This window comes from Panthera uncia, chromosome B4 (genome assembly GCF_023721935.1).
Source record: "Panthera uncia isolate 11264 chromosome B4, Puncia_PCG_1.0, whole genome shotgun sequence".
NCBI lineage: Eukaryota > Metazoa > Chordata > Mammalia > Carnivora > Felidae > Panthera > Panthera uncia.
Window position 1 is genome coordinate 124,952,926 of NC_064809.1, and position 26,327 is coordinate 124,979,252.

The 26,327-nt window shown below is 46.1% G+C and overlaps 1 protein-coding gene across 1 annotated transcript in view; it reads right to left on the bottom strand.

Moving 5' to 3' along the window:
- Window positions 1-26,327, bottom strand: part of LARGE1 (LARGE xylosyl- and glucuronyltransferase 1) — a 538,562-nt gene that overhangs the window by 290,993 nt on the left and 221,242 nt on the right. The window contains exon 3 of the mRNA XM_049627511.1: window positions 5,751-6,052. Coding sequence (XP_049483468.1) covers window positions 5,751-6,052 — 302 coding nt within the window. The remainder of the gene's footprint in view (window positions 1-5,750; window positions 6,053-26,327) is intronic.

Sequence of the window (26,327 nt, forward strand, 5' to 3'; positions counted from 1 at the left end):
CAATGTCCGACTAAGCTCCCCCAGATTCCTGACTTTCATAAACTGTACGACAAATAGATGCTTGTTACTTGAAGCCATTGGGTTTGGGGGATAAGTTGGTGTGAAACAGTAATTACCAGATTCGGGGACAGGAGGTAACCTAAGTTACCGCTGTAGGAGCTAGGGTTCCCTGAAAATCATCACGTAAGAAAATCCTACTAAGTTTCTTCCAGTTGTACCCATTCCCTAATTCCAAGGCCTGACATTTAGGGAAGATATTTTAGCAGATTTACATCCTTGAAGGAGCCCCAAAGACCGCCTATGAAGCTAATGAAATCTGAATCCAAATGTTGCAACAGCATCTTCCAAGAGCAACATGTATACAGGAGGATGGCAGGCAAGCCCTCTACTGCTGAGTTATTCCATAAAATCCTCAAAGTAAAAACAATAGATCGAAATACCATATAGTTAGTTAGGGGCCCAGAAAATGAAGCTGCAAGATGTCAAGTTTTATAAACATAATGCCTAACATAAAACAGTACACCTCTACTAAGTTAACAAATGCAGTCACAATCTGGAAGGCAATTTAAAACAGAACTTCTTTTATAAGAACAGACATACCCTTGCCTCAACCTACTGAGAAATGAGTATCCCTCACAGGGCTACTGTAGCCCCCAAGGGAAAGATGACCTCCATCATGCCTGGTCACCCTGAAGCCTTCAAGGTGGGGCACCTGCCAGACTGGGGCTGTAAGTGTGGGTCCCGGGCACTCTAATTCACAGAGCGGGAGTGCAATGGTTCCAAGCACAGGTTCTAGAAGTAAACCGCTTAGGTTTAAATTTGACCTCCGCCTCTTCCAGGCAGTGGAAGATGCCTTTGAAGTAATTATTGAACCTTTCTTAGCAGCCTTCTAATGGGTAAAACAAAGTATGCTGCTGTGTGGACCGAATGAGATATTTTATGTAAATTTTAGCATAGTGTCTGATCTACTTTAAAGGCTGAGTAAATGTTAACTTTTATTACTACTACATTAATACTAAGAAATGAAGCTCAAAGCACAGTGCAGAAGGAGAGGCATACTTCCCTAATGGTGGTCTCACATCAGAGAGTACGATTCACTTGATCTCCCATAATAACAATATTAATTGTTGCCATATTACAGTATATCCACAAATGCTTGACATTCCTCCCACTGAGAGATGAGAAATGTGTATCCTTTTACCCACGAAACTGGGTGAGCTTTTGAGCTAGTTTCAACTAACAGATTACACTATCAGCAGAAGTGATACTGTGTGACTTCTGAGGCCAAGTCATAAAAAGTGCTTCTGTTGTATCTTGGTCACTGGAGTACTTGTAACTTAGTCTTCAGCTGCTACGGAGGCAGCTGACTGCCCTGGGGCCGCCATGTTGTAAGGAAGCCCAAACCAGCCATAGGGGCAGACACAGAGAGGCCTTGAGTCTACAACAGGAAAGGAGGATGCTGGGTCAGAGCCCACTGCTCCAGCCCTCGCTGCTCAGCTCCAGCCACGAACTAATGGCAACTACATGAGGGACCCCCAAACCAGAACTGTTCGCCCAAGCCCTTTCCAAATCCTTGACCCCAAAAAACCAGAGAGCTAATAAAATGATCACTATTGTTTTAAGCCATTACATTTTAGGTGTGTGTTAGGCAGCATTAGGAAAGTGGACCACCCAGAGTAAGTATATGTGACACTCTTGGAGAATTAGTTTCCCAGCCGCTATCTCGTTTCGGCCTTACAACTACACTGGGAAGAACATATTATAACTCTCATTTCGTAATGATGAAATAGACTACAAGAGGGTAACTGAATCACCCAAGCTCACATGACTAGTGACTGACAAAGCAAACATTCTTGGTCAGGAATTTGGATTCCAAGTTCCGTGACTTCTCAGCTGCACCAGAGCGGACTCTCAGAATACACCAGAACCAGAAATGCAAGAAAAATACACAGAGCCACACACACGCTGGCCCGAGTGGAGATCAAAGAGGGTTATTCTGCTTCAAGTTCCATGGCACACAGAAACCAGTGCCTTGCTGAAACAGAATTGCCCTGACAACAGAGAAAGGCAAGAATAAAATGGACAGCTATTTGAAGGCCACATAATTAGGAACGATAAGAGGGCACAGGGACTGGCGAAGGCCCATTGTTTCCATCACCAGATATCTCGGCTGACAGCCTGGCATCATTACAGAAGACTTTTCAGAAATACTTGTCATACCCCAGAGAAGTTTCAGTGCAACAAGAGAGGATGACAACATCCTCGGTTATGAGGCCCTGTGCTCTGACAGGGTGTCAGGACCAGCTTTGCCGCTTGTAATCGCAAAGTGTCGTGACGAAGGGAGACTTCTACTTTGACGCCACTCGCCACTAACTGACATTTCTTCTTTGCTTCTATGGCTTCTTCACTGAAATCTTTAAAGACACCGAGTGATGGAGACAGAGAAAGCATTTATACTGGAATGGGTATGAAGTCAGCATCTCATGGTAAATGTGGACCCAGGAGACCACGCTGAGACAAGATGCCAGCAAGATGAAGACTTTCAAAGTCATCTACGGAAACTCTGAACAGGACCAGGGTTTCATCACAGATAATTCTACCAAAACCAACCTTAAGGGCCTAAGAAGTAACATTATCAAGACACACAGGGAAAGCAAAGAAAAATGAAGAAATCTTAATTCCCAGGTGCAAGTCAAAAGACTAAAAAGAGAAGTTATGATGAGAATCAACAATCCCAAGATCTTAATTCCTATGGTGCTACTTTATCTTTCAAAGAGCAAAGGGATACAGAGAACCCTATCGTTTATGTTGTGCCTTCAAGCAGCGGCTTCCAAACATGCCCCACTATCTCGAATCACCTGCACAGATCTCTTTAATGCCCATGTTCTTGCAGCCGGCACTCAGAGATCCTCAAGTAATAGGTTGAGGGTGGGTCCCAAGAAGATGCATTTTGGGTACCCAATTCTAGTCACAACCGAGTCTGGGCACAACCCATGTGATAGGGAATGTTCACTGTAACCCTAACATCTGTTCTCTCGAGTGGCAGAGCTCCAAAATGTTAGCAGAGAACATGGTTTCCTTGGATAAAAACCCAACTTTTCCGGCTCCCTTGCAGCTAGATGGCAGCTGCCAACAGCCCTGCAGTAATGTTTTTCCACAACGTGCTCCAAGGGGAACAGATGGTGAAATGTCTAACATGTGTTATTAAAGGAGGATGACATGCCCTGCCTTAACGCTGCTTCTTTCCTGCCTGCTGGATGGCATGCACAGATATGACCAGTGCTGGGACAGTCATTATGGACAATGAGACCCCCTTGGGAATGCCAGTCAAGCAAGCTGAGCGAAACATAAAGGAAGCCTGTATCCCTAAAACAGACATCCCCACTCAAAAGGTCTCCAGCCTTCTTAAGCTTCAAGAGAAGACTCAAAGCCATGGTTAGTTGGGATGTTTTGACACTTAAAAGTGAAATCTAATGCCAATAACAACTATTTTAGAGCTTGCCTCTAGTTCTAATATATATCGTCACCCCTGACATAGTACGAGGCAGGAACTTGATTTTTATCTTTTTATCGGTGATTTACAAATGAGGAAATCGAGACACAGAAAATGATACAAACTGCTTGTTGCCACATGGCTGTGAAGCTGCGATGGGGTCAGGATTTAGGTCAATGTACCACCAGCTTCAGTAGCTGTTTTGCCTACACGATTTTGCAAGGCACTCCAGGCAGAGCCCTCGTTAGAAATAGGAGGTGTATCTCTGAAAACTGAACGGGGGGAAGGGAGCTGCTGGCCAGACAGACCGTGGTAGGAAGAGAAAGCCCCCCACTTTCTCCCTCTGCTCTACATGTGTCCTCCTTTTTTCTTTTCCTTTCCCATCTCCACTTTTTACCTCCTTGATGCTCGGGCAGCTGAGTGGGTCTCAGTCATAACAGCATAAATACACTTCCTCCCTCTGGGCCCTCCTACCTGGGCCATAACCTGAGAGCAGACAACATGCAAGAGAGCAAGCAAGCCTTCTCCAAGGCAAGAATACAAGTTCTCAAAACTACAGCCCTCCCAGACCAGCCTAAAGTGGGGGAAGTTGATAACACTGCCGAGACCCCATTTTCGAAGATGTAAAAGAGAGATACTCAGTACCATGGGCCACTGGCGATGGCAGTGGAAGGTTACGTGGATGGGACCAGGCATGCAGGCAGGACTGAATAAACACACAGCATTTAACAAGTCCTAATGTTCCCAACTTGATGTTTCTTAAACATTTCTTCCTCCACGCCCCACCCCAACATGAGACAAGAGGAGTTTGGTTCATTGCTATTTCCCAGCACAGGGAACAGCATGGGATACATAACGGAGGCTCAGTAACTATTGGACGAAAGAATGGAAGAATGAATGAAAATACAGTTCGATCATGTCCTGGCCCAGGCTGTCTGTGCTTCCTGACCAGCTCCCCATGTCCTGCATTCTTTCTCGCCTTGCTTCCTATTCTTCATACTCTCATGTACATTTCTCACTGGACAGCCTCCATCTACCTGTGTCCACCTCTCCACCCCTCATCCAGGCTGGAGACACCATGACAAATCCTCCCAGCCCAAGGGCTCTCCTCCTTCACCACTGACCTTTCCCAGACCTGAGTCTATGTTGCTCAGCAAGCCCTACATTCCCTGAGTGCAGTATGAGCAACAGAACAGGACTCCCCTCACATGAACAACATGTTGCTTTTTGCCAAGTGTTTTCAGGAGGGTTGAAGTCTAACATTCTGAGAATGTGGCCAGGAAATGGAATAAAGCAACAGCAGGTAATATATCTAACCAAAATCAATAAAAGTTAACCACAATTGAACACATATTAAGAACCAGGCTCCGTCTGTGGCTTTATATGGCCCATCCCTTTTACTTCTCATAAATCCCCCACGAAGCAGGAATTATTTTCTCAAATTTATTGATGAGGCACCTGAAGTTCAGAGAGGTCAGGTAACTTGCTCTGGCACCTACGGCAGAAACCATCAGAGCTGGGATTTGAACTCGGGCTTGTCTGGGTCACAAAAGGCCTTGCTCTTAACAGGGGTGCTCTAATTCCTGTCCTTGGGAACCGGGAGAACCAGGAAATGAACGTGCATGCCATTGCCTTCAGTGCACACAGAAGCACAGATGCACAAACAAGAGGGGTGAGGCCGGTAGGGAGAAGGGGCGGGTAAGTTCTCCAAATGTCCAAAGAGTTACTAACACAGAAAGCATACTCTAAAAGTGGGGGGCAGGATATTCAGTTGTAAAAGTTCAAGACACTGCCTTAGAGAAGTAACAGGTCTCTGGTTCTCCAGAAACTGATCGTTAAGTGAGGAAGGAGGTGGCCAAGGGAACTGTTGCCCAGCAAGGCCACAACTCCAGGTACACCACTCACACCGTAGTCTAAATTAACAGGTGTCCCCAGGAAGACAACTAGGCGTAGAGACCCTGAGTGGGTCAAAAGGAACCGCAAAGAAGGAAGCGGTGGTTTCCATCCCTTTGCTCCTCGTAAGCTCTCTGTGCTGGAGGCCTTCCCATACCCACTTTTCAGATGGCAAGGCTGAGGCTCAGAGAGGCTAATCGACTGGCCAGGCCACACGGCAACGGTAGCGACCGTGCAAGGTTCCCACGTAGGCCCGAGTCAAAAATGCCAGCCCTTTGCGGGCACCTGGCGGTGCTTCCCGGTGGCGTCTGCGAGGGGTGAGGGCCGCTGGCCTCTGGACCACCGCCCCCGGGGTGCTCTTTACCTCACACTTCTCCACGACCGGCTGCTGCCCGCACTCCGAGCTGTTGCCCGCCACGATGCCCGCGCGGAGGTTCTCGCTGTCCCCGGTCCCCTCCTCCATGGAGTAGGTCTTGTTGTGGTTGCCGCGGCGGTGGGCTGGCGCGCGGCCCTGCGCCAGGCTGAGCTGCCGGCGCAGCGCGCGGTTCTCCTCCTCCACCTCGCGCACGCGCACCTCCAGGCTCTCGCGCTCCCGCTGGCCGGCGGCCGCGTACCGGGGGCTGTGCGGCTGCGACTCCAGCGGAGACAGGGACACCGGCTTCCCATCTGGGGAGGCGGAAAGACCGGGGGACGGTTAACCGCGACGAAGCACACCGCGAGCCCCGACCCGCACCCCACGCATCTGTTCCGCTCACGAGGGAAGGTGGATCCAAAGTGAGTGACCAAGAGATGCGTCCAGACTGACCTGGGGACAGAGTTGAGAACGGAATGACTTAGGAGGTGATAAAAAGTAACATGCTATTTAGAGAAGACAATCATAATTTTTCCTAACTAAATACCCTGTCGTCTTTTCCCACCTTGGCACATTTCCTGGTAGGCGTTTTTCTTCTGGATAAAACACACATGAATATGAAGAAATAGCAGGAGGAAGGGAAAGAGGAAAAGGAGAAAGTGGAAGAGAGCAAAAAGAACAAATATTAATAACGACAAAAGTTTATTTTGGTCTTCCTATGTGAACTCCTATTCATCCTTCAAAACCCTGTTTCTGAAGTATCACCTCCCAGGAGTGTCAGAATTCGTCCCCAGGTCTCTCTTACGTCTCATCCTATACACTCTCCACTTAAATACAGTTTCATAGGAGGCCCTATAGAGAGCTATGGATTTTTAAAACATTTTATTAATGCAACATCCCCATCTCCCTAAAGTACTTAGCATACCACATCTTGTACACAGGTGCCCCAGGTACATGACACACTCAAAGCTGTCTGTCCTCCCTGTTCCTATGCTGCAGACATCCCAGTATCCAGCTACAACACAGCTGCCTTAGGGACTACTAAGCAAAAATAACATCTCTAGAAAATTACCCTCTCTTAGCCACCCGCCAAAAAAGAAGCTTCTCATTTTCCATACTTCAAGTTTTTCTTCTTCCTGCTCAGACCCCACTGAGCTTCCAAACCATCCCAGAGAGTCTCTGCGACCCACAAAACTTGAGGATCAAAGAACACAATGAATTACACCCTGCGGGGTTCACCTGTGCTGCTGAACTGAGTCGGCCTCTGCCCAGGGCTTTTTGATGTGTCTCTGGGCCTTCACAAACATGACTCATTTCTCTCCCTCTTAATCACCTCGGGGTTAAACACCTGAGCTCCTGGCCCCCTCCTATCAATGTGGCATATAGGACTCGCTGCATCCCACTGCCCAGGACCACAGATCAAAGGCTGAGGCTGAATGTGTGGGTACACAGAATCACAGGTGGCTTAGGGCTGTATTGTCCCCAAGCTGGCCAATTACAAGCTCTAACCCAGGCTTTTGAAACCTGTTTCCCTGTTTGGTAAAACCAAATTAGTTCCACTGAGAATAAAAACGAATAGGCCACTGACGGCAACTGTGTTTGCTCAACTGGCATCGACCCTTCGAGCAGGGGTGGGGAGAGATGCGCATCAGGGCCCCGCTATGCATCCGTGCAGTGCTGGGTAGTTCCGTGCTGATAATGTCTTAGGTTATTCCGACAAAAACAGGTGTCAGACTCTAAACACTTAAGCCTTCCTGTTGGGGTGGAGCCTGAGCAGAAATAAAGTTTCCATGACTGTATGGGGCCGCGTCCCTGCTTTCGTGCTGGGAGTTAAGAGTTCTGGGGCTTGAGCGGTCTTCTTTCTTATGGAAACAAAACAAAACACCGGAACATTTAGGAAGGCACCCAGAAGCTCCGGAAAATTCACAACAAAGGAAAATGAGAAATTTGTTCTTTGGAGGGATTACTTAAATGCTCTGAGCTTCAGTTTTCCAGTCTCTGAAATGGGAACAGAAATGCTAACCTCACAGGCGCAATGGGAGGCTTAAGTAAGATATGGAAATACAAAGCTCTGGGGGCTTTGTTTCTCATTGGGCAAACAGTTCCAGTAGTTTCCGGTGAGAGTGAGTGGTATTATAAGTAAGCTGAGTTGATGACATAAATTAGCATGTTAAAGGCTGTACATTTTCTGAACTCAGGGCTGTTCTCTGAGTAGTGTATGGGAGAAAAGGGCCAACAAACCTTGGCTTATTCTGATCTGTGGCATCTCTGAACCTTCTTCCCTTCAGCCTCAGTTAGGTCCAAGTTCATCCAGAAGCAAAGTGGAGGAGTGGGTAGGCTCCCAGGGAGACCTCATCACTTCCTCTGGCTCCCCTCCCAAAAGCCCCACATTTTGCATGCCTATAATTCTTTGATTATGTGCTTATAAATAAAGTCATAATTATGTAATCCCCAAGCAATTACAATTCCAAGGGTAGCAAGGGGGAAATCCTATCAATATTCTTTAGACCCCAAATGGTGTTTTTTTTTTTTTTTAATGTTTATTTTTGAGAGAGAGAGAGAGAAAGCAAAAATAGGGGAGGGGCAGACAGAGAGGAAGACACAGAATCTGAAACAGGCTCCAGACTCTGAGCTGTCAGCACAGATCCCAACATGGGGCTTGGACTCATGAACTGGGAGATCATGACCTAAGCCGCAGTCAGATGCTTAACTGACTGAGCCACCCAGGCGCCTCTGGACCCCAAATGGTTTTAACCAAACTTAGCTCTCCAAGGCCTGCAGGTGTTTTCTTCACTCTATAGATTTCTCAGGGTGCCTGAGTGGCTCAGGTTAGGTGTCTGACTCTTTGTTTTGGCTCAGGTCATGGTGCCACAGCTCATGAGTTCAAGCCCCACATAGGGCTCTGCACTGACAGTGTGGAGCCTGCTTGGGATTCTCTCTTTCTCTCTCTCTCTGCCCCTCCCCTGCTTGCACTCTAACTACATAAACTTTAAAAATAAAATAAAAAATAAAGCTCTATGGATTTCTCAACCATTAAGACACACGAAATAATAAATGTCAGGCCTTAAGGAGGGGAACCAATGTTGGGAAAGGCAACATGTATGCTGTGTCCTACACCTGGCATATAGGAAGTGCTCAATCAAGAGCAGAATTCTGGTTTGTTCTAAAGGTAGGCTGTCCTGAGCTGCCCTTCCTCTTCCTTGGCCAGGTTCAGCTTCTGGAAGGGAGCATACTGGAGATGTGCCTCAGGGCCTTCTCAGCTGACTTTCCCTGCCTCGTGTGCACAGGGACCCTGTATCTCTTCCCTGGCGGATGGATCCCAATGCCGCTTGATACCAAAGGGACCTGTTGCTCTGCCAAGTTCACGGCTCATTGTAATTTCATTCATCCTGATTCTTGCTTTTGTTCCTGGGCTACTCATCTCTCTGGTTCCTGACCTCTTTGTTTTGGCTTGTCCTAGCCCTCTGGGTGGGGAGGGGGAAGGGTTAGGACAGCGAAAGTTCACCTTTTCAGAGGTGCTTTGCAAACACCAATGATGGGGACATCTTATGGGTTCTGGTCTCTCCCGGGAGTGCTCCCCTACCTCTGGGTACAGCTTGTCACTCCAAGGCCCATCACGTGGGATTTTATGGCCTATGTCGACAGCTGTGCCCACACCAGTACTTCTCAGACCATCAGTGGAAAAGAACCAATTTTCCTCCCAACCAATCCTGGATAAAAATCTGGCCCTAACACATGTACCCAGTACATAGCTTGACCCACGTGCAATACATCACATGAATTTGACAAATTGGCCTATACCCTCTTCATCAAGTCTACTGATCACATGCTTGGGCTGCCACAAAGTCCAATTTCTCTAGAAGTTTCTTATATAATTTTCATACTTCCTTGTTGTAGAACACTTTGGGCACTGTGATGTTTCATTTTGTGTGTCACTTGACTGGGCCACAGGGTGCCCAGATATTTGGTCAAACATTATTCTGAGTGTTTCTGGAGGAGCTTAACCCTTTGAATCAGCACACTGAGTAAAGCAGGTTGCCCTCCCTAATGTGGGTGGGCCTCATCCAATCAGTTGAAGGCCTCAAAAGAACAAAAGGGCTCACCCTCTCCTCTGTAAGAAACTTCCTCCTACTTGACAGCCTTCAAACTGGGAAAATTGTGGGGTTTTTTGTTTGTTTTATTTTTTCCCTCCCGCCTTTGGTTATGAACGGAAACACTGGCTCTTCCTAGGTCTGAAGGCTACTAGCCTTTTGAATGGTATTACATCGTCAGTTTTCCTGGGTCTCTAGCTTGCCAATCACCCTGCAGATCCTGGGACTTGACCAAATCCATAACCGCAAAAGGCAATTATAATAAATCTCTTTACACACACATATGCATGCAAACCCTAGTAATCTATTTCTCTGGAGAACCCTAATGCAGGGACCAAGAACAGGGACCAAGAACAGAACTGGCAAGAACAGTCTGCCACACTGAGTGGCACGGCCCAAAACCTGGTCTCTCTATCCTCAGGGCGTGGCACGCTGCCTGTACTTAACAAACATTTGAGGAAGGGATAGAGGGAAGGAATGGCATCTAGAAAAAAAGGCATAAAAAATTGATCTAGCAAATCTTAAACTACCAGTTACTTAAAAAGTGGCCTCATCATATACAAAAAAGAAAAACGTGGCCTCATGATAATATTAAGTGCTTAAGGAGAGGGAGAAATAGCCAAGAAAAGGAAATCAGGTAGAATTATTCTGAATCCCAGACGCTTATAAGAAAGAACTGAATTTGAGTTACAGTTCCACTTACTAATAAATAACAGCCTTAGGCGAAGGACTTAACTTCTCTGTGACTCAGTGTCCCCATCTATAAAATGGCGGGGGGGCGGCGTATGTGTGTATGTATATTACTTAGCATCAGGCCTGATCAGAGGAGACACACGAATTTCCCCTTTCCTCCTACCCTACCACACAAAACCTGGAAGCAAGAGAAGATCCCTCATTCTGAGTTCCTTTACTTTTGCTTCTCTATTACCTTCCCTTCCAGGTCCTATTATTCAGATATACACAGTCTATTTGTACACATGGTACATCTCTGTCACATAATGCCTGTATGTGTTGATCCGCGGTTCAGCCCACTTGAGAGTTTAAAATGTCAGAACAGACATTATTCAAAAGCTTAGTTGACAACATCTTCCTCCTCCCTCCCAAATTCTCAACAAACGTGAATTTATCATCAGATTTGAATTTCTGAATCCACTTGAGATGAATGCTCTGAATTAAGAAGCAAAACATCTAAGATTGAGAACAAAAAAGGTAAATTGAAAATCAACCTCTGTGCAGTGTGGTGACAGAGATTAGGGACTTGCCATCCAAAATGCTCTAAGTGACGATCTGAATCAATTTGCGTGCACTGAATCGCTCTGGATGTCTCCAGAGTGCTAGTGTTTAGCATTGTGTGTGATATCCACCACCAGAACTGCGGGTCGGGAGGGGAGTCAGAGGCAGGGTCAGGACCTGGGTGGCCTCCCAGCCCTTAGGGCACCCATGTAGGGGACTCCACCAGCCCCTTCCAGTGGGGACAGACCTAGATCTCTCTAGTCAAGGACACCAAAATTCTACACTCATGCCCAGATTTCAGGAAGCCTGTCATTCTGTATCATTCTACCCACGACAAAGACACTGCATCCTTAACCTTTATGCAGCAAAATCCCCCTACGTACAATCTGTCACCAGGGCCTGAAGATTCTTCCTTCCCCGTGTTTAAAGCACTTGCTTCTATCACTATATTTCAAGCATTCCATCCCAAACCAATTCTTTTAACCTTATTCTAAACCAGGGGTCAAACTTTTTCTGTAAATACCCAGAAAATGAATACATTTTACACTGCAGGCAATACAGCCTCTGATGCAAGTACTCAGCTCTGCCAGTTCAGCACAAAAGCAGCCACAGAAATGTGTAGCACATGGGCATGGCTGTGTACCAATAAAACTTTATTTACAAAAACAAGTAGTGGGCCAGATTTGGCCCATGGGCCATAGTTTGTGAGCCCCTGTCCTAAGAACATTGGCCTCCAATCTCTCCCTATTTCTGCCAGCTTCACTCACAGATGCCAGGGATAACGTTCTTCAACCCCATTGGTACCGCATCCTGCATTGTGACAGTGCACAGAAGCAACTCCATCTACTTCAAGGTCCTCTATCGCTTTCAACAAACACTTGGTCACCATTCCTAGTGAGCACAAGCCCGTGCGTGGAAGCTGTGTGCACCGTCTCATTTGATTTAGCAACACTGTAATGAAGCAGGCATTCTCACTTTCCCAGGTTGACTATGAAAGGGGGGCAGGAGGGAAACAAGAAATAAGACACACGAGTTAACTTGTTCAAGGTCATCCCAGCAGCAAATGGCAGAGGGAGAGTCTTGAACCCAGATTCACTGGCTCCAGATCAATGGCCCTTTTATGTTCTAAACCAGAATGTCTCCTGCTCATCCTCTCTCCAGACAAGTCCAGTCTAACTTTTGTGTTGCCTCTGCTTCATTTCCTGGTCCCTTCGTCCAGTGGTTCTCAATCCTGGCTGCCGTTACAATCCCCTGGGTAACTTCTACAGAATCCCAATGTCCTTACGCCCCCTCTCCAATGAATTAGCTCAGAGGTGGGGATCCGGTTAGCATTTTTAGAAGCAGCCACTCTCATGGGGTCTCCTGTACAGTCAAGGTTGAGAAACCCTGATTTAGGCATGTCCCCCAATCTTCTAAGGCACCATGACCCCCCACTTGCAAGTGTGCCTGTTGGCTCCTGAAGGCAAATTTCCGAAATGGCTCAGGTGCAAAGGAGGTCTTAGCATTGCCACACTTAATTCCATTACTGCTCTGACACTGGGCCCCCGTTTCCCGGCCCGAGTCTCAACTGTATTCTTAGGACAGCTCCTATTGTATAACGCAGGACCTTCCTGAATTCCTAGAAGCTAGGTTGCCCGGTGTTCTAGTTCATTCAAGCTTGGGGCTGTTTTGATCCTGTCAATGCCTCCCTTTCCAAAGCAGCTACCCACCACCACCCCCCACCTGCTCCCAGACCTTCCAGCTTCCCTGGTTCTAGGCTCCCTTCTCTTGACCCACAGGTCACTTCATGCCAAACGAATTCTCCAATTTCTCACCTTCCACATAAAGCTGTGTTCATTAAGTAAGCATTTTGTAATTTTTTAAAACACAATGTCCTCCTCTTTAATTAACATAAAAATTTCACACCCTCAATACATTCTGAAATTGCAAAATAAATATTGCAGCCAGAGTCACTTCAGAAAAATTTAGAGAACTCAATCTCAATTTCATCTTAAAGTCTCACATTTAAAAAATTTTGGGGGGCGCCCAGGTGGCTCAGTCAGTGAAGCATCCAAATTCGGCTCAGGTCATGATCTCATGGTTTGTGGGTTCAAGCCCCACGTCGGGCTCTGTGCTGACAGCTTGCTCAGAGCCTGGAGCCTGCTTCAGATTCTGTGTGTGTGTGTCTCTCTCTCTCTCTCTCTCTCTCTGCCCCTCCCCTGCTCACACTCTGTCTCTCTCAAAAATAAAGAAAATGTAAAAAATAATAATTTAAAAAAATATGTATTTTTTTAACATTTTGATCTATGGATGTCCATATGACAGCTGAATTGGATATGGCACTAATTCTGGGCTGAATAAGACACAGGGCTCAGCCTGGACACTTTCCTAATTCCAGAATTGTGGAACTAGATTTGCTGCAGGGAGGAACATGGCAGTGGTGATGAGCAAAGGCTGCTTACTTGTGTTGGGGTAAACAGGGAACATTTTACCCAAAAACTCCCCAAAGTGATTTTCTGGAAGTTGTCTTGGCAACCAAAGTAAACTTGAGTTCCAGCAAAGACCTTGGAGATCCTCTGGCAAAGACTAAACGCCAGTTAAGAAAACAGTTCCCCACAAGCTTCTAAAAAGCCAGGGAAAGAAGCCTGGTTCTGTTTCGTCATAATAGGCTAAATGCGATTTGACTTTTCTCCTCCAAGAAAGTATTTTCCAGAACCTTGCCTTAAAGAGCTTCATTAAGTCAAGAAAATGAAGACATTTTTAGCACCAATTTGCTATAATCCATAGCTGGGTTTTTGCTACAAGTGCTTGAAGTATATCTTAATGAGCAATGATGTCAGTGCTTTGCCCCTTGAAACTTCAGGTTCAAGGACTTCAAAGCTCCAAATGTTTTCTGCCGAATATCCTAAGTTCTGGAAGTTTGAGACAGTTGGTCTCTGAATTACTATTCTCACAGCAGAGTAACTGAGTCTTTCCAGTTTTAGATCTGGCCAATTCTATTTCTCTTTGATTCCCAAGGAGTCTAAGTACAGACAGAAGGACCTTGTTGACAGCATTCAAACCATCACCAAACAAGGCAAAGGATAATGTGAGTAGTGCTTTATTTTTCATATGTTTGAACAATTTGACAGTGGGGTCCAGTTCTTCTCTTAGATCCCCGGAAATAACTACCAGACACGGTGTGTCCCAGAAAATGTGAGGAGACAAGTCACTCCAAATCTGGAAAAACAACCAGTGGGTAATAATAAATTCACATTCCAAGTAATCTTTGATTACCCTCTGTCCCCACTTAACTCATTAACTTCAATCACTTTTAGCATGGCCTCCAAGTCACCCAGTTTTCATGGTGGCCTCCAGTGGTTGAGTTTGGAAGGCGGTGTTTCCCCTTCCTCTGGCATCCTGAGCCACATTTCCTAGGTGTGCAACAGTTGAACACCATTCCCCTTCAGGGACAGTCCTCAACACTCCAAGGAAAACAGGCATGATGATTTTATCCTTAGCAAAACATCAACTAGCCATCCTCACCGGAGTCATCAATATGGTGATCGACTATAGAATCAGACCCAGAAATATTCTAAAATTTCTTCTTTTATTTTCTCTTTGGCAGTATTCAAGATGAAAGATTTCCTAAGTTATTTTTCCACTGATCTAATTTTTAAAAAAAAATCCCAGCAATAAATGTGTTATTTTATATGAAATATTCATAGCCCTTATAAAATCCTACTAATAGGTTCCAAGAGTGGCAAATCATATGTGCTGGGGAGAGTCATATTTTACAATAAAAATTTTGAACAAGGATTTGTGTGTGTGTGTGTTTTTTTTTTTTTTTTAACAAAATCTTGTTCAAATCAAGAGAACCACATGGGAGGACACTATAGCAAAGTTTAAAATTTTTTACGCTGGTCACACTAAGGACGTTCAAAGCTATCCTTTTCTAATTATGTGAATCCATACTTGCCATAAAACTCAAACCATCATTCTTGGTAGCCATATTAAGTATTTACCAAAAAGGAATTCTGTGATTTTTTTTTTTTTTTTTTAAATGGGGAATGCTGACAATATCTGGTTTGGATGGCAAAGGGATAAAGATTTCACTGGCAGGGAGCCAGTGTTACAGGTCTCCAGACAAATCAGCAAAACTCTGGCCCCATCCCATTCTTGCTCCTTACCCTTCCCCGGGCGTTTAAGTCATCTTCTTTCAGGGGTGGAGTGTCACAGTGAAATTCACATCTACGGGAAAGAATTAGGGTCTCTTATTCTTTAAGAGAGTGTGTCTTTAAAGATTTTTTTCATTTTATTTATTTTATAGAGAGAGAGTGGGCAAGGGCAGGGGGTGGGGGGAGAAAGAATCTTAAGCAGGCTCCTTGCTCAGCACAGAGATCCTGACGTGGGACTCGATCCCATGACCCTGTGATCATGACATGAGCTGAAATCAAGAGTCAGACACTCAGCTGACTAAGCCATCCAGGCGCCCCGCGTGTGACTGTAATTAGACTGCCTCAGACTCGAACAACAGTGCTCTGCTCTCCTAGGGAGGGACAGGGACTACCAGACAGCACTCTCAGACATCACTACTCTCCCCTGTGTTTGGAAGACAGTAGTCTCACAAATGCCCTAGGTAAGAGGAAAACTAACTGCAAAACAGGACTAAAAGTCTAGCGTGTTCTTCATGCCCTATGTCAGTGACGGCACTCAGTTTGCCCACGTCCAATCAGGCACACGCCAAGTCTGAGCAGAAGTTCTCTTCCTCTGCATTGGGTGGAAGTAAGGATTAACATAGGAGAAAACTCCTTGCTCCCACTTCTGGTGTTTCAGGTGGTCTAGTGTCAGCGAGGAGTGGCTGGGTCTGCATCATGTTCTCTGGGCCCTCTGACGTTCCCCTCTCCTCCGCAGTGAACTGGTTTTGAGAGACAAAGCCACTGCCTTTCACACACTTACCCAACCGCCCGTGGCTATCATGCTGGTGCAGGGCACACGGCCCCAGGGGAACCCAACTCTGGCATGTGGTGCTCATGATACAGTTATACCTGATGACATACTGAAAGGAAGAGGTTAGAAGGCAGGTCAGTAGGAGAAGTTAGTTAGTAGGGCTCTTCATGTGCACAGGGTTAAGTGGGTAATGGCCATGGAACCCACAACAGCATGAGTAGCTGCCGCGAAGAACAATCTAACACGTTTCAACAAGAAGGGGAAGCAAATGTTTCTGTGAAGGTGGTTGATTCCTTCACTAGCGTCCCTTTCCTGCAAACTGCCACATCACCTAAATCAATGCCATCGTCTTCAGCTCAATTGTAAATTAAAAACAAGAGAAAACAAGCAACAGCCTGCCTGAACATCCCCTCGCCTATAAATGTCTGCCCTCCTTTATGCCGTCTTCTTCCCCCTTCTAAAGAGTCTCCGAACCTCCTTTATCAGTTCGACTTAAAGTTATATTCCAATTCTCGTGACTATCTATATTGAAACAACGGGGAAAAAAAAAGAGGGAAAACCCTTATCATCCCTTTTTTCACCCATTCCTGGCAAATCCAAACCATCCCTCAGGAGGAAATCAGAAATGAAGTATGAGGTTTTATCAGGATAGATGGGGTGGGGTTGGGGAGAGGGGAAAATAGAAGATTTTATCAGAAGCTCAGCTTGACAGAAATAACACTTTATCAGGATGGGCACTTGGCAAAGATAAGACATTACCAAGAGCAAGATAGATGTTTGGGTAAAATATTACGCTAATACCTATTAAGCAAAACCTGCCATCTCTACTTCTGACGGATTGTTATTTATTTGCAAGTCCTACTCCTGGGATGATGGTGATTTTTTATAAGACGCTTCCACCAGTAGCAAAAGAGCAACAATAATAAAACCAAGGACCCTCTGTGAAGCAGAGGGAGGCTATGCCTCAGCAAGTTGAGAGGAAGCTGGGCTTGGGTGTGGGGAGTGCTAACAAACACAGAGGCCCCAAGAGATGCCCTGATGGTGGAGCCTCCAGGACAAGACCCCAATTTCCTGGCCCCAAAGAAATGAGTCCCTTGCAGGACCCAGACGAGGCTTTACTAATGGGACTGACCTCAGAGGCTAGGTCGGGACAGAAACCCTGGTGTAAGACTTCCTGGAATTGCTGTTGAAACGCCCTGCACTTTATGACTCCACCTTCTGGCCCTGAAGGGCACCTCAGACAACCCGTGACCTTCGCCAGTGAGTAGTTCCAAAGCCCCGACAGGTGCAAGCCCTATGCTAAGTTCCTGGGCACCACGACTGGCAACTGGAAGGAGCCTTAAGGATCTGTGCGATTTCCCCTGCAGGCCTTGTCACCTGGCGAGTTACCATGGACTCTCCCCTACCTGAGAGATCATTCCTAGGAACCCTTCTCCCATCCGTCCAAGGTGAGTCAGCCACTCCTCTGTTCTGTCACTGGATTTCCTGCAACCTGCTACAATACAGACCACAGGCAACAGCTCTTATTACATTTGTGATAACTGTTGATGTAGCCTGCTTCGCACCGTGACTATCCATTCCCTCAACACCTGTTTGGGGCAGACACTTTGTGGGTGAAGGCAGACTCCATGCTGAGTACCTTTGTTCCCGAGTACCACAGAGACGGACTCAGGAGCCCCTCGTGTCTCCATATCCAAATGAGAGCCCCTGGTTCCCACCTCAAAACCCCCTGCTCTCTCAGCACATAGCATCACTGTTGTTACCAGTGCACAGACCACAAACACAGAGCTCAGTCTTGAACTTGAACTTCTTCCCTCCTGTTCCATAGACCTCTTTAACGATATATTTTAATGTGTGTTTTACCTTTCAATACACCCCAGATACAAACTCTTAGGCCACCATCCAAGTCCCAGGCCCCACCTTTCTTCACCTGGACTCACACAACAGCCACCTAACCGGCCTCCCTACTTCCCACGGTCTACTTACCACTCAGCACCTAGACAACATGTGAAGATGGTTCTCAGATCCCATTACTATCCTGCTCAAACTGCCCCTCTTATGGCTTCCCAGCAAACTTAAAACCCAAATACCCTACAGTGGATTTCAAAACTTTTATCAGAATTATCTTTCTGACCTTAACGCACTCCTCCACACAGGTCTTTTATTTATTTTTTGTTTGTTTATTTTTGAGAGAGACAGAGCGCAAGCAGGGGTGGGGCAGAGAGAGAGGGAGACACAGCATCGGAAGCAGGCTCCAGGCTCTGAGCGGTCAGCACAGAGCCCAATGGGGGGCTTGGACCTACGAACCGCGAGATCATGACCTGAGCCGAAGTCAGACGCTTAACCGACTGAGCCACCCAGTTGCCCCCACCATCTTTTAGATGCTTCTCGAATGTACCAAGCATTCTCCCACCTTGGGGCCTCTGCACCTGCTGTCAGAGATACCACTCTGCAGAGAAAACTCTGGCCACCCTTCAGCCAGAATCTGTCTCTCACTCCTTCCCTGGTGATTCTTCCCCTTTGCACACATCCTAGAACTCCCCTAAGTATAAACGTCTTTGTTTTCTTTCTTGTGTGCCTGTCTCCACACCTAGAATACAAGTTAGTGTTGGAAAGGTCCTTTGTAGATCAGTCTTATCCACCATTATGTGCCCAGGGCCCAGAATGGAGAGCACACAGTAGGCACTCAATAAATATCATTTAAATGATGAAAATTAATGGGGGCATGCAAGGACTAGAAAGTTCAGTGGTGGGAACTGATTTTCAAAGGAGAATGATTATAACCCCCTTACTGACCACCCACTTTGGTTGAGTGGGTCTCACGTATCACCTTATTGTACGAGGTAGGTTTGATTGTCCCCATGTTAAGGTGGAGGCAATAGGTTCGTTGAGCTTAAGCAACTTGCCAAGGCTTAGTGCAAAAGTAAAAACGCCCAGGATGAAAAAGAATCTGACACCCACCTCCAAAGAAAAAGTCTGTTTTCATTCCATCTTCTACCTCTAAACAGCTCTCTTTCCAGAAAACAAAGGTTGCCTTTTGATGTGACAAGGAGGAGACACACGAGAGAGACGAGGGCAAGACGGTTGCGACAAGCCTCGAGAAAGTTAAGAGCGTCCTGTGGCAAGAATGCTCGGAGAATCCAAGTAAAACCATTGGTGCCAGCCTGCAGAACAGAACCCTGCCGAGGCACAGCCGGAACAAGGGAGTCTGACAAAGCAGCCCAGGTGTTACTTCTACACACCCCAGAGGCAAGTGCACACACAGAAGAACAGGAGAAGCAGAGGAAAGTTTTGGATATCGTGAGCTAGAGATCCTGGGCACCCTGCCTCTGGGTCACCCTACGTCCTTCGGGAAGGATGCTGTTGGTTGGTTCTGAACAGGAGAGCTACTGCAGGGAAGCCAGTATTTCTAGGGCTGGAAGCAATCCTGCCATGGCCAATAGAGATGGGTCTATTCTGCCTTCTGTAGCCTGTAAAACAGAAAGGAGGTGGGGGCACAGGAAAGATGAACACATGTTAATACGAGGGGTCAGGAAGACCCAGCTGCCAGGCTCCAGCCAGACAGGAGGGGGGACAAAAGGGGGAAATCAGAACCTTTGTCTCCAATCACCGGAGTATTCAGAGGCTAGGGGAGGCGGCATATCCGGATGGACTAGAAATGGTTAACTCACAGTTTCTCTCCTGAGGAGCAGCTTCAGCTGCTCATCAATAGAATCTCCAGCTGATAATTATTAAGTGAAACTTGGGGCTTGCATTTGCATATGTAAAGCACACTTCCCTCGGAAGCCACAATGGGAGGAGAATGCACTTCCTGATTGTGCAGCCTTGGGAGGTTTGGGTGGGGTGGGGCTCCAGCCTGCTTTGCATGTGCTTCTCCACGCTAATCAAGCCAGATATTCAGCAGAAATAAACCCCACATCCCAAAATACACCATTTGTCAAAATCCAGAGCTCAAATAAGAGACCTCTTTTCTCCAGATCTGAGGATGCATCCTACCACAAAACAGGTCTGTAAGGAATGTGATTACCCAGCCAGGTGCACATGAGTTTGTACACACACACCTGGGTTGTTTTGCCGGACAGAATGGTTATTAGTTTCTCCCAAAACAAGGCTTCTATCTTCCTCGGGTTTCCTGGCATTTCTCAGTCTTTGCACCTGTCGATTAAGAAGCTTCTGCCCCGAAGAAGAAAGAAGGAAATGCAAAGAGCATCAAATTCCAAGTATCTGATGGCTTATCTCTGTTATGACCTTTGTCTTGGCTTTCGAGGAGGAAAGAAGTTACTGAACTTGTCTCTCCTCCCATAGGAAAGGATGCCATATGGGGAAGAGCCATCAGTCCCAGGAGTATAGCGAGGACACTGCCCTTAGCATGGCTTCAAAAATCAAGGACTTCAAATACCAATGCCATTTCTAGGCGCTACGACTTGATTGTGATAAGGATGCTGTTGGGGCTGTCTAAATTTACAGGGTGTCTAAAATTACACCCATGACATTCTGAAGACAGAAACAGACAACAGGATTAAAAACAACAACAGCAACAACAACAAATTGTCAACTCTGGATCTCTTCATCCTTGGTCAAGCCCATGATCCTTTTGGCACCTCAGTGCCCTCATCTGTAAAATGGGAGTAAAGATTCTGCAGGAACCCTCTTACCCAGCATCATTGGGGTATGTATCTACTATAAACTTTTTAACTGATAACCTATAAACACGCATTCATTTGACAATCTTTTGATATGGGGCCAAGGCCTTTACTGTAAAAACAGGCCCACTGTGTGAAAAGGCACAATACCTCTGTTGCTTAAACCAGAAAGAAACTGTCAAACACTTCTGGCTAGAGTTTTGTTTTGTTTGTTTTTTTTTTAATGTTTATTTTTGAGAGAGAGACACAGAGCATGAGGAGGGAGGGGCAGAGAGAAAGAGACACAGCATCTGAAACAGGCTCCAGGCTCTGAGCTGTCAGCACAGCTGACAATGTGGGGCTCGAACCCACGAACCACGAGATCATGACCTGAGCCAAAGTCAGATGCTTAACTGGCTGAGCCACCCAGGCGTCCCTGGCTTGGGTATCTTTAAAATACAGGGGAAACTTTAAAGACATTTGTGAAGTAATCAGAGTACAGAATTCCTTTCATATTTTTATCTCCCCCCCCCCGTTTTTTTAGCTGTCTTGCTTACATTTGACAGCTGTTTTTACAGCAATCTGCCTTTACGTCATTGTTCCAAAATACACAATTTAGTTTTCTATAGACCCGCTTCTTCCTGCGCTCATATTTCACTGCCTTCTGTAATAACTGTATCATTTAATTATATGATAAAGATACACTATAACAGACTTGAAAATAGATTAAAATGTTTTTCTGCTAAGCACAAAATTCAACTGGTGGGATCAAATGCCAAACAGTTCTAGAAAGCCACCCAATATCCAGGAGACTGCATGCAGTGGGCTAGGAACAGTATTTTGATAGAGGGAATGGAGGAATGCGTGGTTATTGGGTGTGGTTCTTTTTTGTTGTTATTGTTTGTTTATTTATTTTTGAGAGAGAGAGCAGGGCAGGGGCACAGAGAGAGGGAGACACAGAGTCTGAAGCAGGCTCCAGGCTCTGAGCTATCAGCGCAGAGCCCGACGTGGGGCTCGAACCCACGAACCACGAGATCATGACCTGAGCTGAAGTCGGACGCTCAACCGACTGAGCCACCCAGGAGCCCCTCTTCAGTGGAAGTGCATTAAGAATCTTCCACTGAGTCTGCCTTGTGGTGCTGCGGGAAAGAATAACAGATTTCCCAGGGGGCATTTCACTTCCCAGGGTAGGTAGGAAAGGAGGACTCTGGAAAAGTTCTTGCCATTTTTCTTAGGCAGGGTCAAGTCACTGCTTCGGTAAACTATGGCTGCAGGCTTTGAAATCACCTTCCATGTGCTTCTGGTAAAAAATACTCCTCCTTTATAATGGTAGAGCACCGTGAGACCACATTCGGAGCATCTGTGGGTCTTTGGTCCCCCTTGGTCTTTCATGTGAACGGACACAGGCAGGGAAGGGGTTATGGCTGTTCCCACTCTGCATGAGGCAAGTGAGGTCTGGAGGTGCAGAGGCACGTGCCCGGGAATGTCAAGAGCAGGACCAGAAGTGTTGGTTCACATTCCCAGAAATTGCTTCTCATGCATATTGGCTACTTCCTATTACCTTTGTAACTTTGGAAGCAGCATAAGCAAGCATTTCATGGAGTAAAAAGGTGCACAGAAACAGATCTTTGCTCGCAATAGAGAAAGGTCACAAGAGAGCAGACTTGAAGCTTCTATGCAGACCCCTCAGCCGATCCTGTCCTTCCACATAAAACATTTCCACAGACCTGGAGTCCTGAAGCCTCAGGCTGTGTCAAAGATCTTCAAAGGCCCACAGGGTTACAGCATAAGTGAGAAAAGTCTCCCCTTGCAACAACTGAGCCCTTACAGAAAGGAAGCAGTAAAGGGTTATCAGCTGTGCTGACCTTGGGCGAGTAATTTAATACCTGTAAGCCTCAAATGACAGGGAACAAACTTTCCTGTCTACCTTACAGGGCTATTTGAAAATGCATTAAAAAGAACGGGCCTATAGGAAAGGCCTAGGTAAGAGAGACTTATGGGAATGGGACATGATCTTTTATTATTATTTTGTAATGTTTATTTATTTTGAAAGAGAGAGAGAGTGTGTGTGTGAGTGATGCAGGGCTCGATCTCATGAACCATGAGATCATGACCTGAGTTGAAATCAAGAGTCAGACGCTTAACTGACTGAGCTGCCCAGGTGCCCTGGGACATGATGTTCTTAAGCAAAGACACACAGTAACTATGAGTACTGTTACCAGACATTATTCATGAACCATGTTATTTTTTTTTTTGAGAGAGAGAGAAAGAGAGGGATTGCACATGACAGTACATGTGTCCATGGGAGGGAGGGGCAGAGAGAGAGAGAGAGAGAGAGAGAGAGAGAGAGAGAGAGAATCTCAGGCAGGCTCCACACTCAGCGTGGAGCCTGACACGGGGTTCCATCTCACCACCCTGAGATAGTGACCTGAGCGGAAATCAAGAGCCAGACGCTAGAATGACAGAGCCACCAACATTTCCCATATACCATGTTATTTAATTTAGCAGTAAAAGCAGCCATCTGGTTCCTTATAGCATTACTGTCCCCATAGTCTAAGGATAAGACAAAACTGAAGAAAAACAATGTCCACGAAGCTCTAAAAAGCCACTTGAGTTATTTTTAGCCCGGTGGAGGACGTGGCCATCCTTCTTCCTTGATATTCATCTCATCAGTTCCAGGAACAGATAACAGAAACACAGACAACCAATGCGCACTTAGGTGACTACCGTCTGCTAGTTGAGGCCCGAAGAGACCTCTCCCACCTGCTCTGGTGTAAACCCACGTTCTGCACCCCCTGACAGGAGCCGGGCCACCGTCCCCAAGCCTCCATCATCTGGAGATTGAATGACCACAGCACAACTGTATTTCCAGTAATGCTACAGTATGCCGGCAGTTGGAGCCATCAGGCAATGTAACCTTTTTTTTCTAAAGGAAAGAACAAACACATTTGAAGCAGGTTATACCTACAATTTCCCAACCAAAAAGATGTGTCTATGGGTCAATGTCTCGCAACATGAATAATTGCAAAAGGCTCAAAATGATCTCCGCGTGTTTTATATTGAAATTCAGGAGGCCATGTGCTTATACCCAGGGAGGTCTGCAGGATGCAGCGAAGGAGCATATGAGGTCACAGAGGGCAAGAGACACTGCGTGTCGCTAAGGTCAGGCTTTTATAAAAGACATCCTCATACAAATGAGAAAAGCCCTGTAGTTGTCAACCTTGTCTGTTTGGAACACTTATTTCCTCCGGTCTACAAGCTCATTCTGAATAAGATCCAATAAGTTACTCATTCATTCACTCAAGGTACACATTTACAAAGCATCCGCAATATGATAGTCACTACGCAGGTCCTTTCCTTTGAGCAGCTTAAAGCCCAGGGAGAAAGATGAGTGAAGCTAAAATGACAGAGATAATGTTTATCTCTGCAAAGAGGTAGGATCATAGGGTCTCTCTCTCTCTCTCTCTATTAAGAGATAGAGATGCTAAGAAGGATGACGCATCCATGCGGCAGCACCCCTTAGCACGTAAAGGCCCAGGGGAAACTTCCAGGAGTCCTCATGCTGACGGCTAAAGCATGGGTACAGGAAGCCCGATGGAGAGGAAAAGTGTTCAAGCAGAGGAAACAGCATATGTAAAAGCTAAGAACCACAGTTCTCAAACTGTGCCCAGATTCCCCAGGGTGACCCAACAGACCCACATAGGCACCCCAAGGTATTCTAAAATCGCTACAGAAGCACAACAATTCTTAGTACCTGTCGGGCATTGCCCGAACTACTAGCTCAAGATAGTTCGGTTTCAACAGGAGGTTGTACCACATTCCGTATCTTGGGCAAAGCTGGGTTTTCAGAATTTGCTAGGAAAGAAAGCAATGACTGCACAAGAAACCAACAGGTGTCCAGGCTCCTTCCAAGATTTGAGAAGTTATGCATCCCGTAAGTAAATAACGCTGTGTGTCACTTTATGTGTGTCCTATTTTCAAGCAGCTACTAAATTGTTAGGACAGGGGCGCCTGGGTGGCTCAGTCGGTTAAGCGGCCGACTTCAGCTCAGGTCACGATCTCGCAGTCCGTGAGTTCGAGCCCCGCGTCGGGCTCTGGGCTGATGGCTCAGAGCCTGGAGCCTGCTTCCGATTCTGTGTCTCCCTCTCTCTCTGCCCCTCCCCCATTCATGCTCTGTCTCTCTCTGTCTCAAAAATGAATTTTAAAAAAATGTTAAAAAAATTAAAAAAAAATTGTTAGGACATAAATACTTAATAAATTGAATAGTTTGGTATTTCATTTGACCTATGAGCAAGGTGATACTACGGGGCCCAAGAAATGAGAAAATGTAGGAACCTATGGTTTAGAGATCAAAGGGCCTGGAGCTTATAATGGACAAAAAAGATTTTCACATAAGGCACTCAGGGCAAGGGGTGGAGGGTGGAAAAAGACGCTGGAAAGACAGGTAGGGCAGATCACAGAGGGTTTGGGGGCACCATCAAGAACTTGACCTTCATTCTGAGGCCAGTGGGACCCACAAAAGAGTTTTGAACTTCCCTGTTGCACTGAATGCAATGCCGCCTGAGTTTTCCCGGACTCTCCCCAGTTCTCAGAATATCTGCACTTCACAGCCCATCATGTGGGTACCACACAGCTGAGGCCACACTGAGGAGTGAGGTACGCTGAGAACCAGACCAGTTCCAATGAAAGCCATCGAGTCTCTGCAGAGAGGCTTGCAATTTCATCTAATCCACTGAACCTAAGTAAAATCACACTGTCAAGTGTAAAATGCCTTACAAACAAAAGTTACCATTATGTAGCATTTATATGTATGATTCATATTCTAATAGTCAACCCACAGTGAATTTAAGTCCTCTCTGGACCTCTCACAGCTGTTAACACCTCCTCTCCTTTTTCTACATTATTGCCAAAGCTCAGGCTTGCTTAGTCCTCTAATCCCTAAACCAACTTTTGGATTCAAAGAGAAGGAGCTATATGGTGAAATCTGAACTGCTTAACCTCGCGTGTTTGATATGCTGGACATGCTGAAACAATGTATGTTGTCATTTCTCCAAAGCTAAGATTTTAAAGAATGTTGACTCTTCGTATCTGCAGGTGTGATACATTGTACAATAAATTACAAAGACTATTGGAAACAAATTTACTAAAACATTTCATATGAAGATATTTTTCCTTTAAAATGTGATGCTGAAGAAAAATTTCTTGCCAGGCACAGAAAAGCTTTTATCAACCTAAAGCTAAGCTAGACACATCATCCCAACTTCCCTCGCAGTTCCAAAAGTCTGAAAACAGCAGGGTATTAAGTAATTAAAAAGTCACCATATCCACTGGGTCTTAGAGAAAAGAACAACGAACGAAGAAGAGAAATTGTGTAAAGGCTGTCCTAGAACGAGCACACAGGAGACAGGACCCCACTGGCGGCTCACGCACAGTCTCTTATAGAGGACAGAGAATGGTCAGGGGACCAGGGGCTTTGGCCAGTCCCAAGATCTTACCCCAGAAAAACCTACTCACTCTGAAAATTGCAGCAAGAGCTACTGTTCTGTATTTATTAACCCTTTGACCTCACTGTGCAGGGTCCCAGGAGGAGCGAGCTCTGCCAGAGCAGCAATCCTGGTCCATCACGGCACCTGCCGCTCCTCCTAGGGAAAAGGAGGCTACGTTTGCCCATCTGTGCGAATGACTTGTGCATGCTCAGCCTTGCCTGGCTTCCCTGTTCATTCGGGGTCCATCAG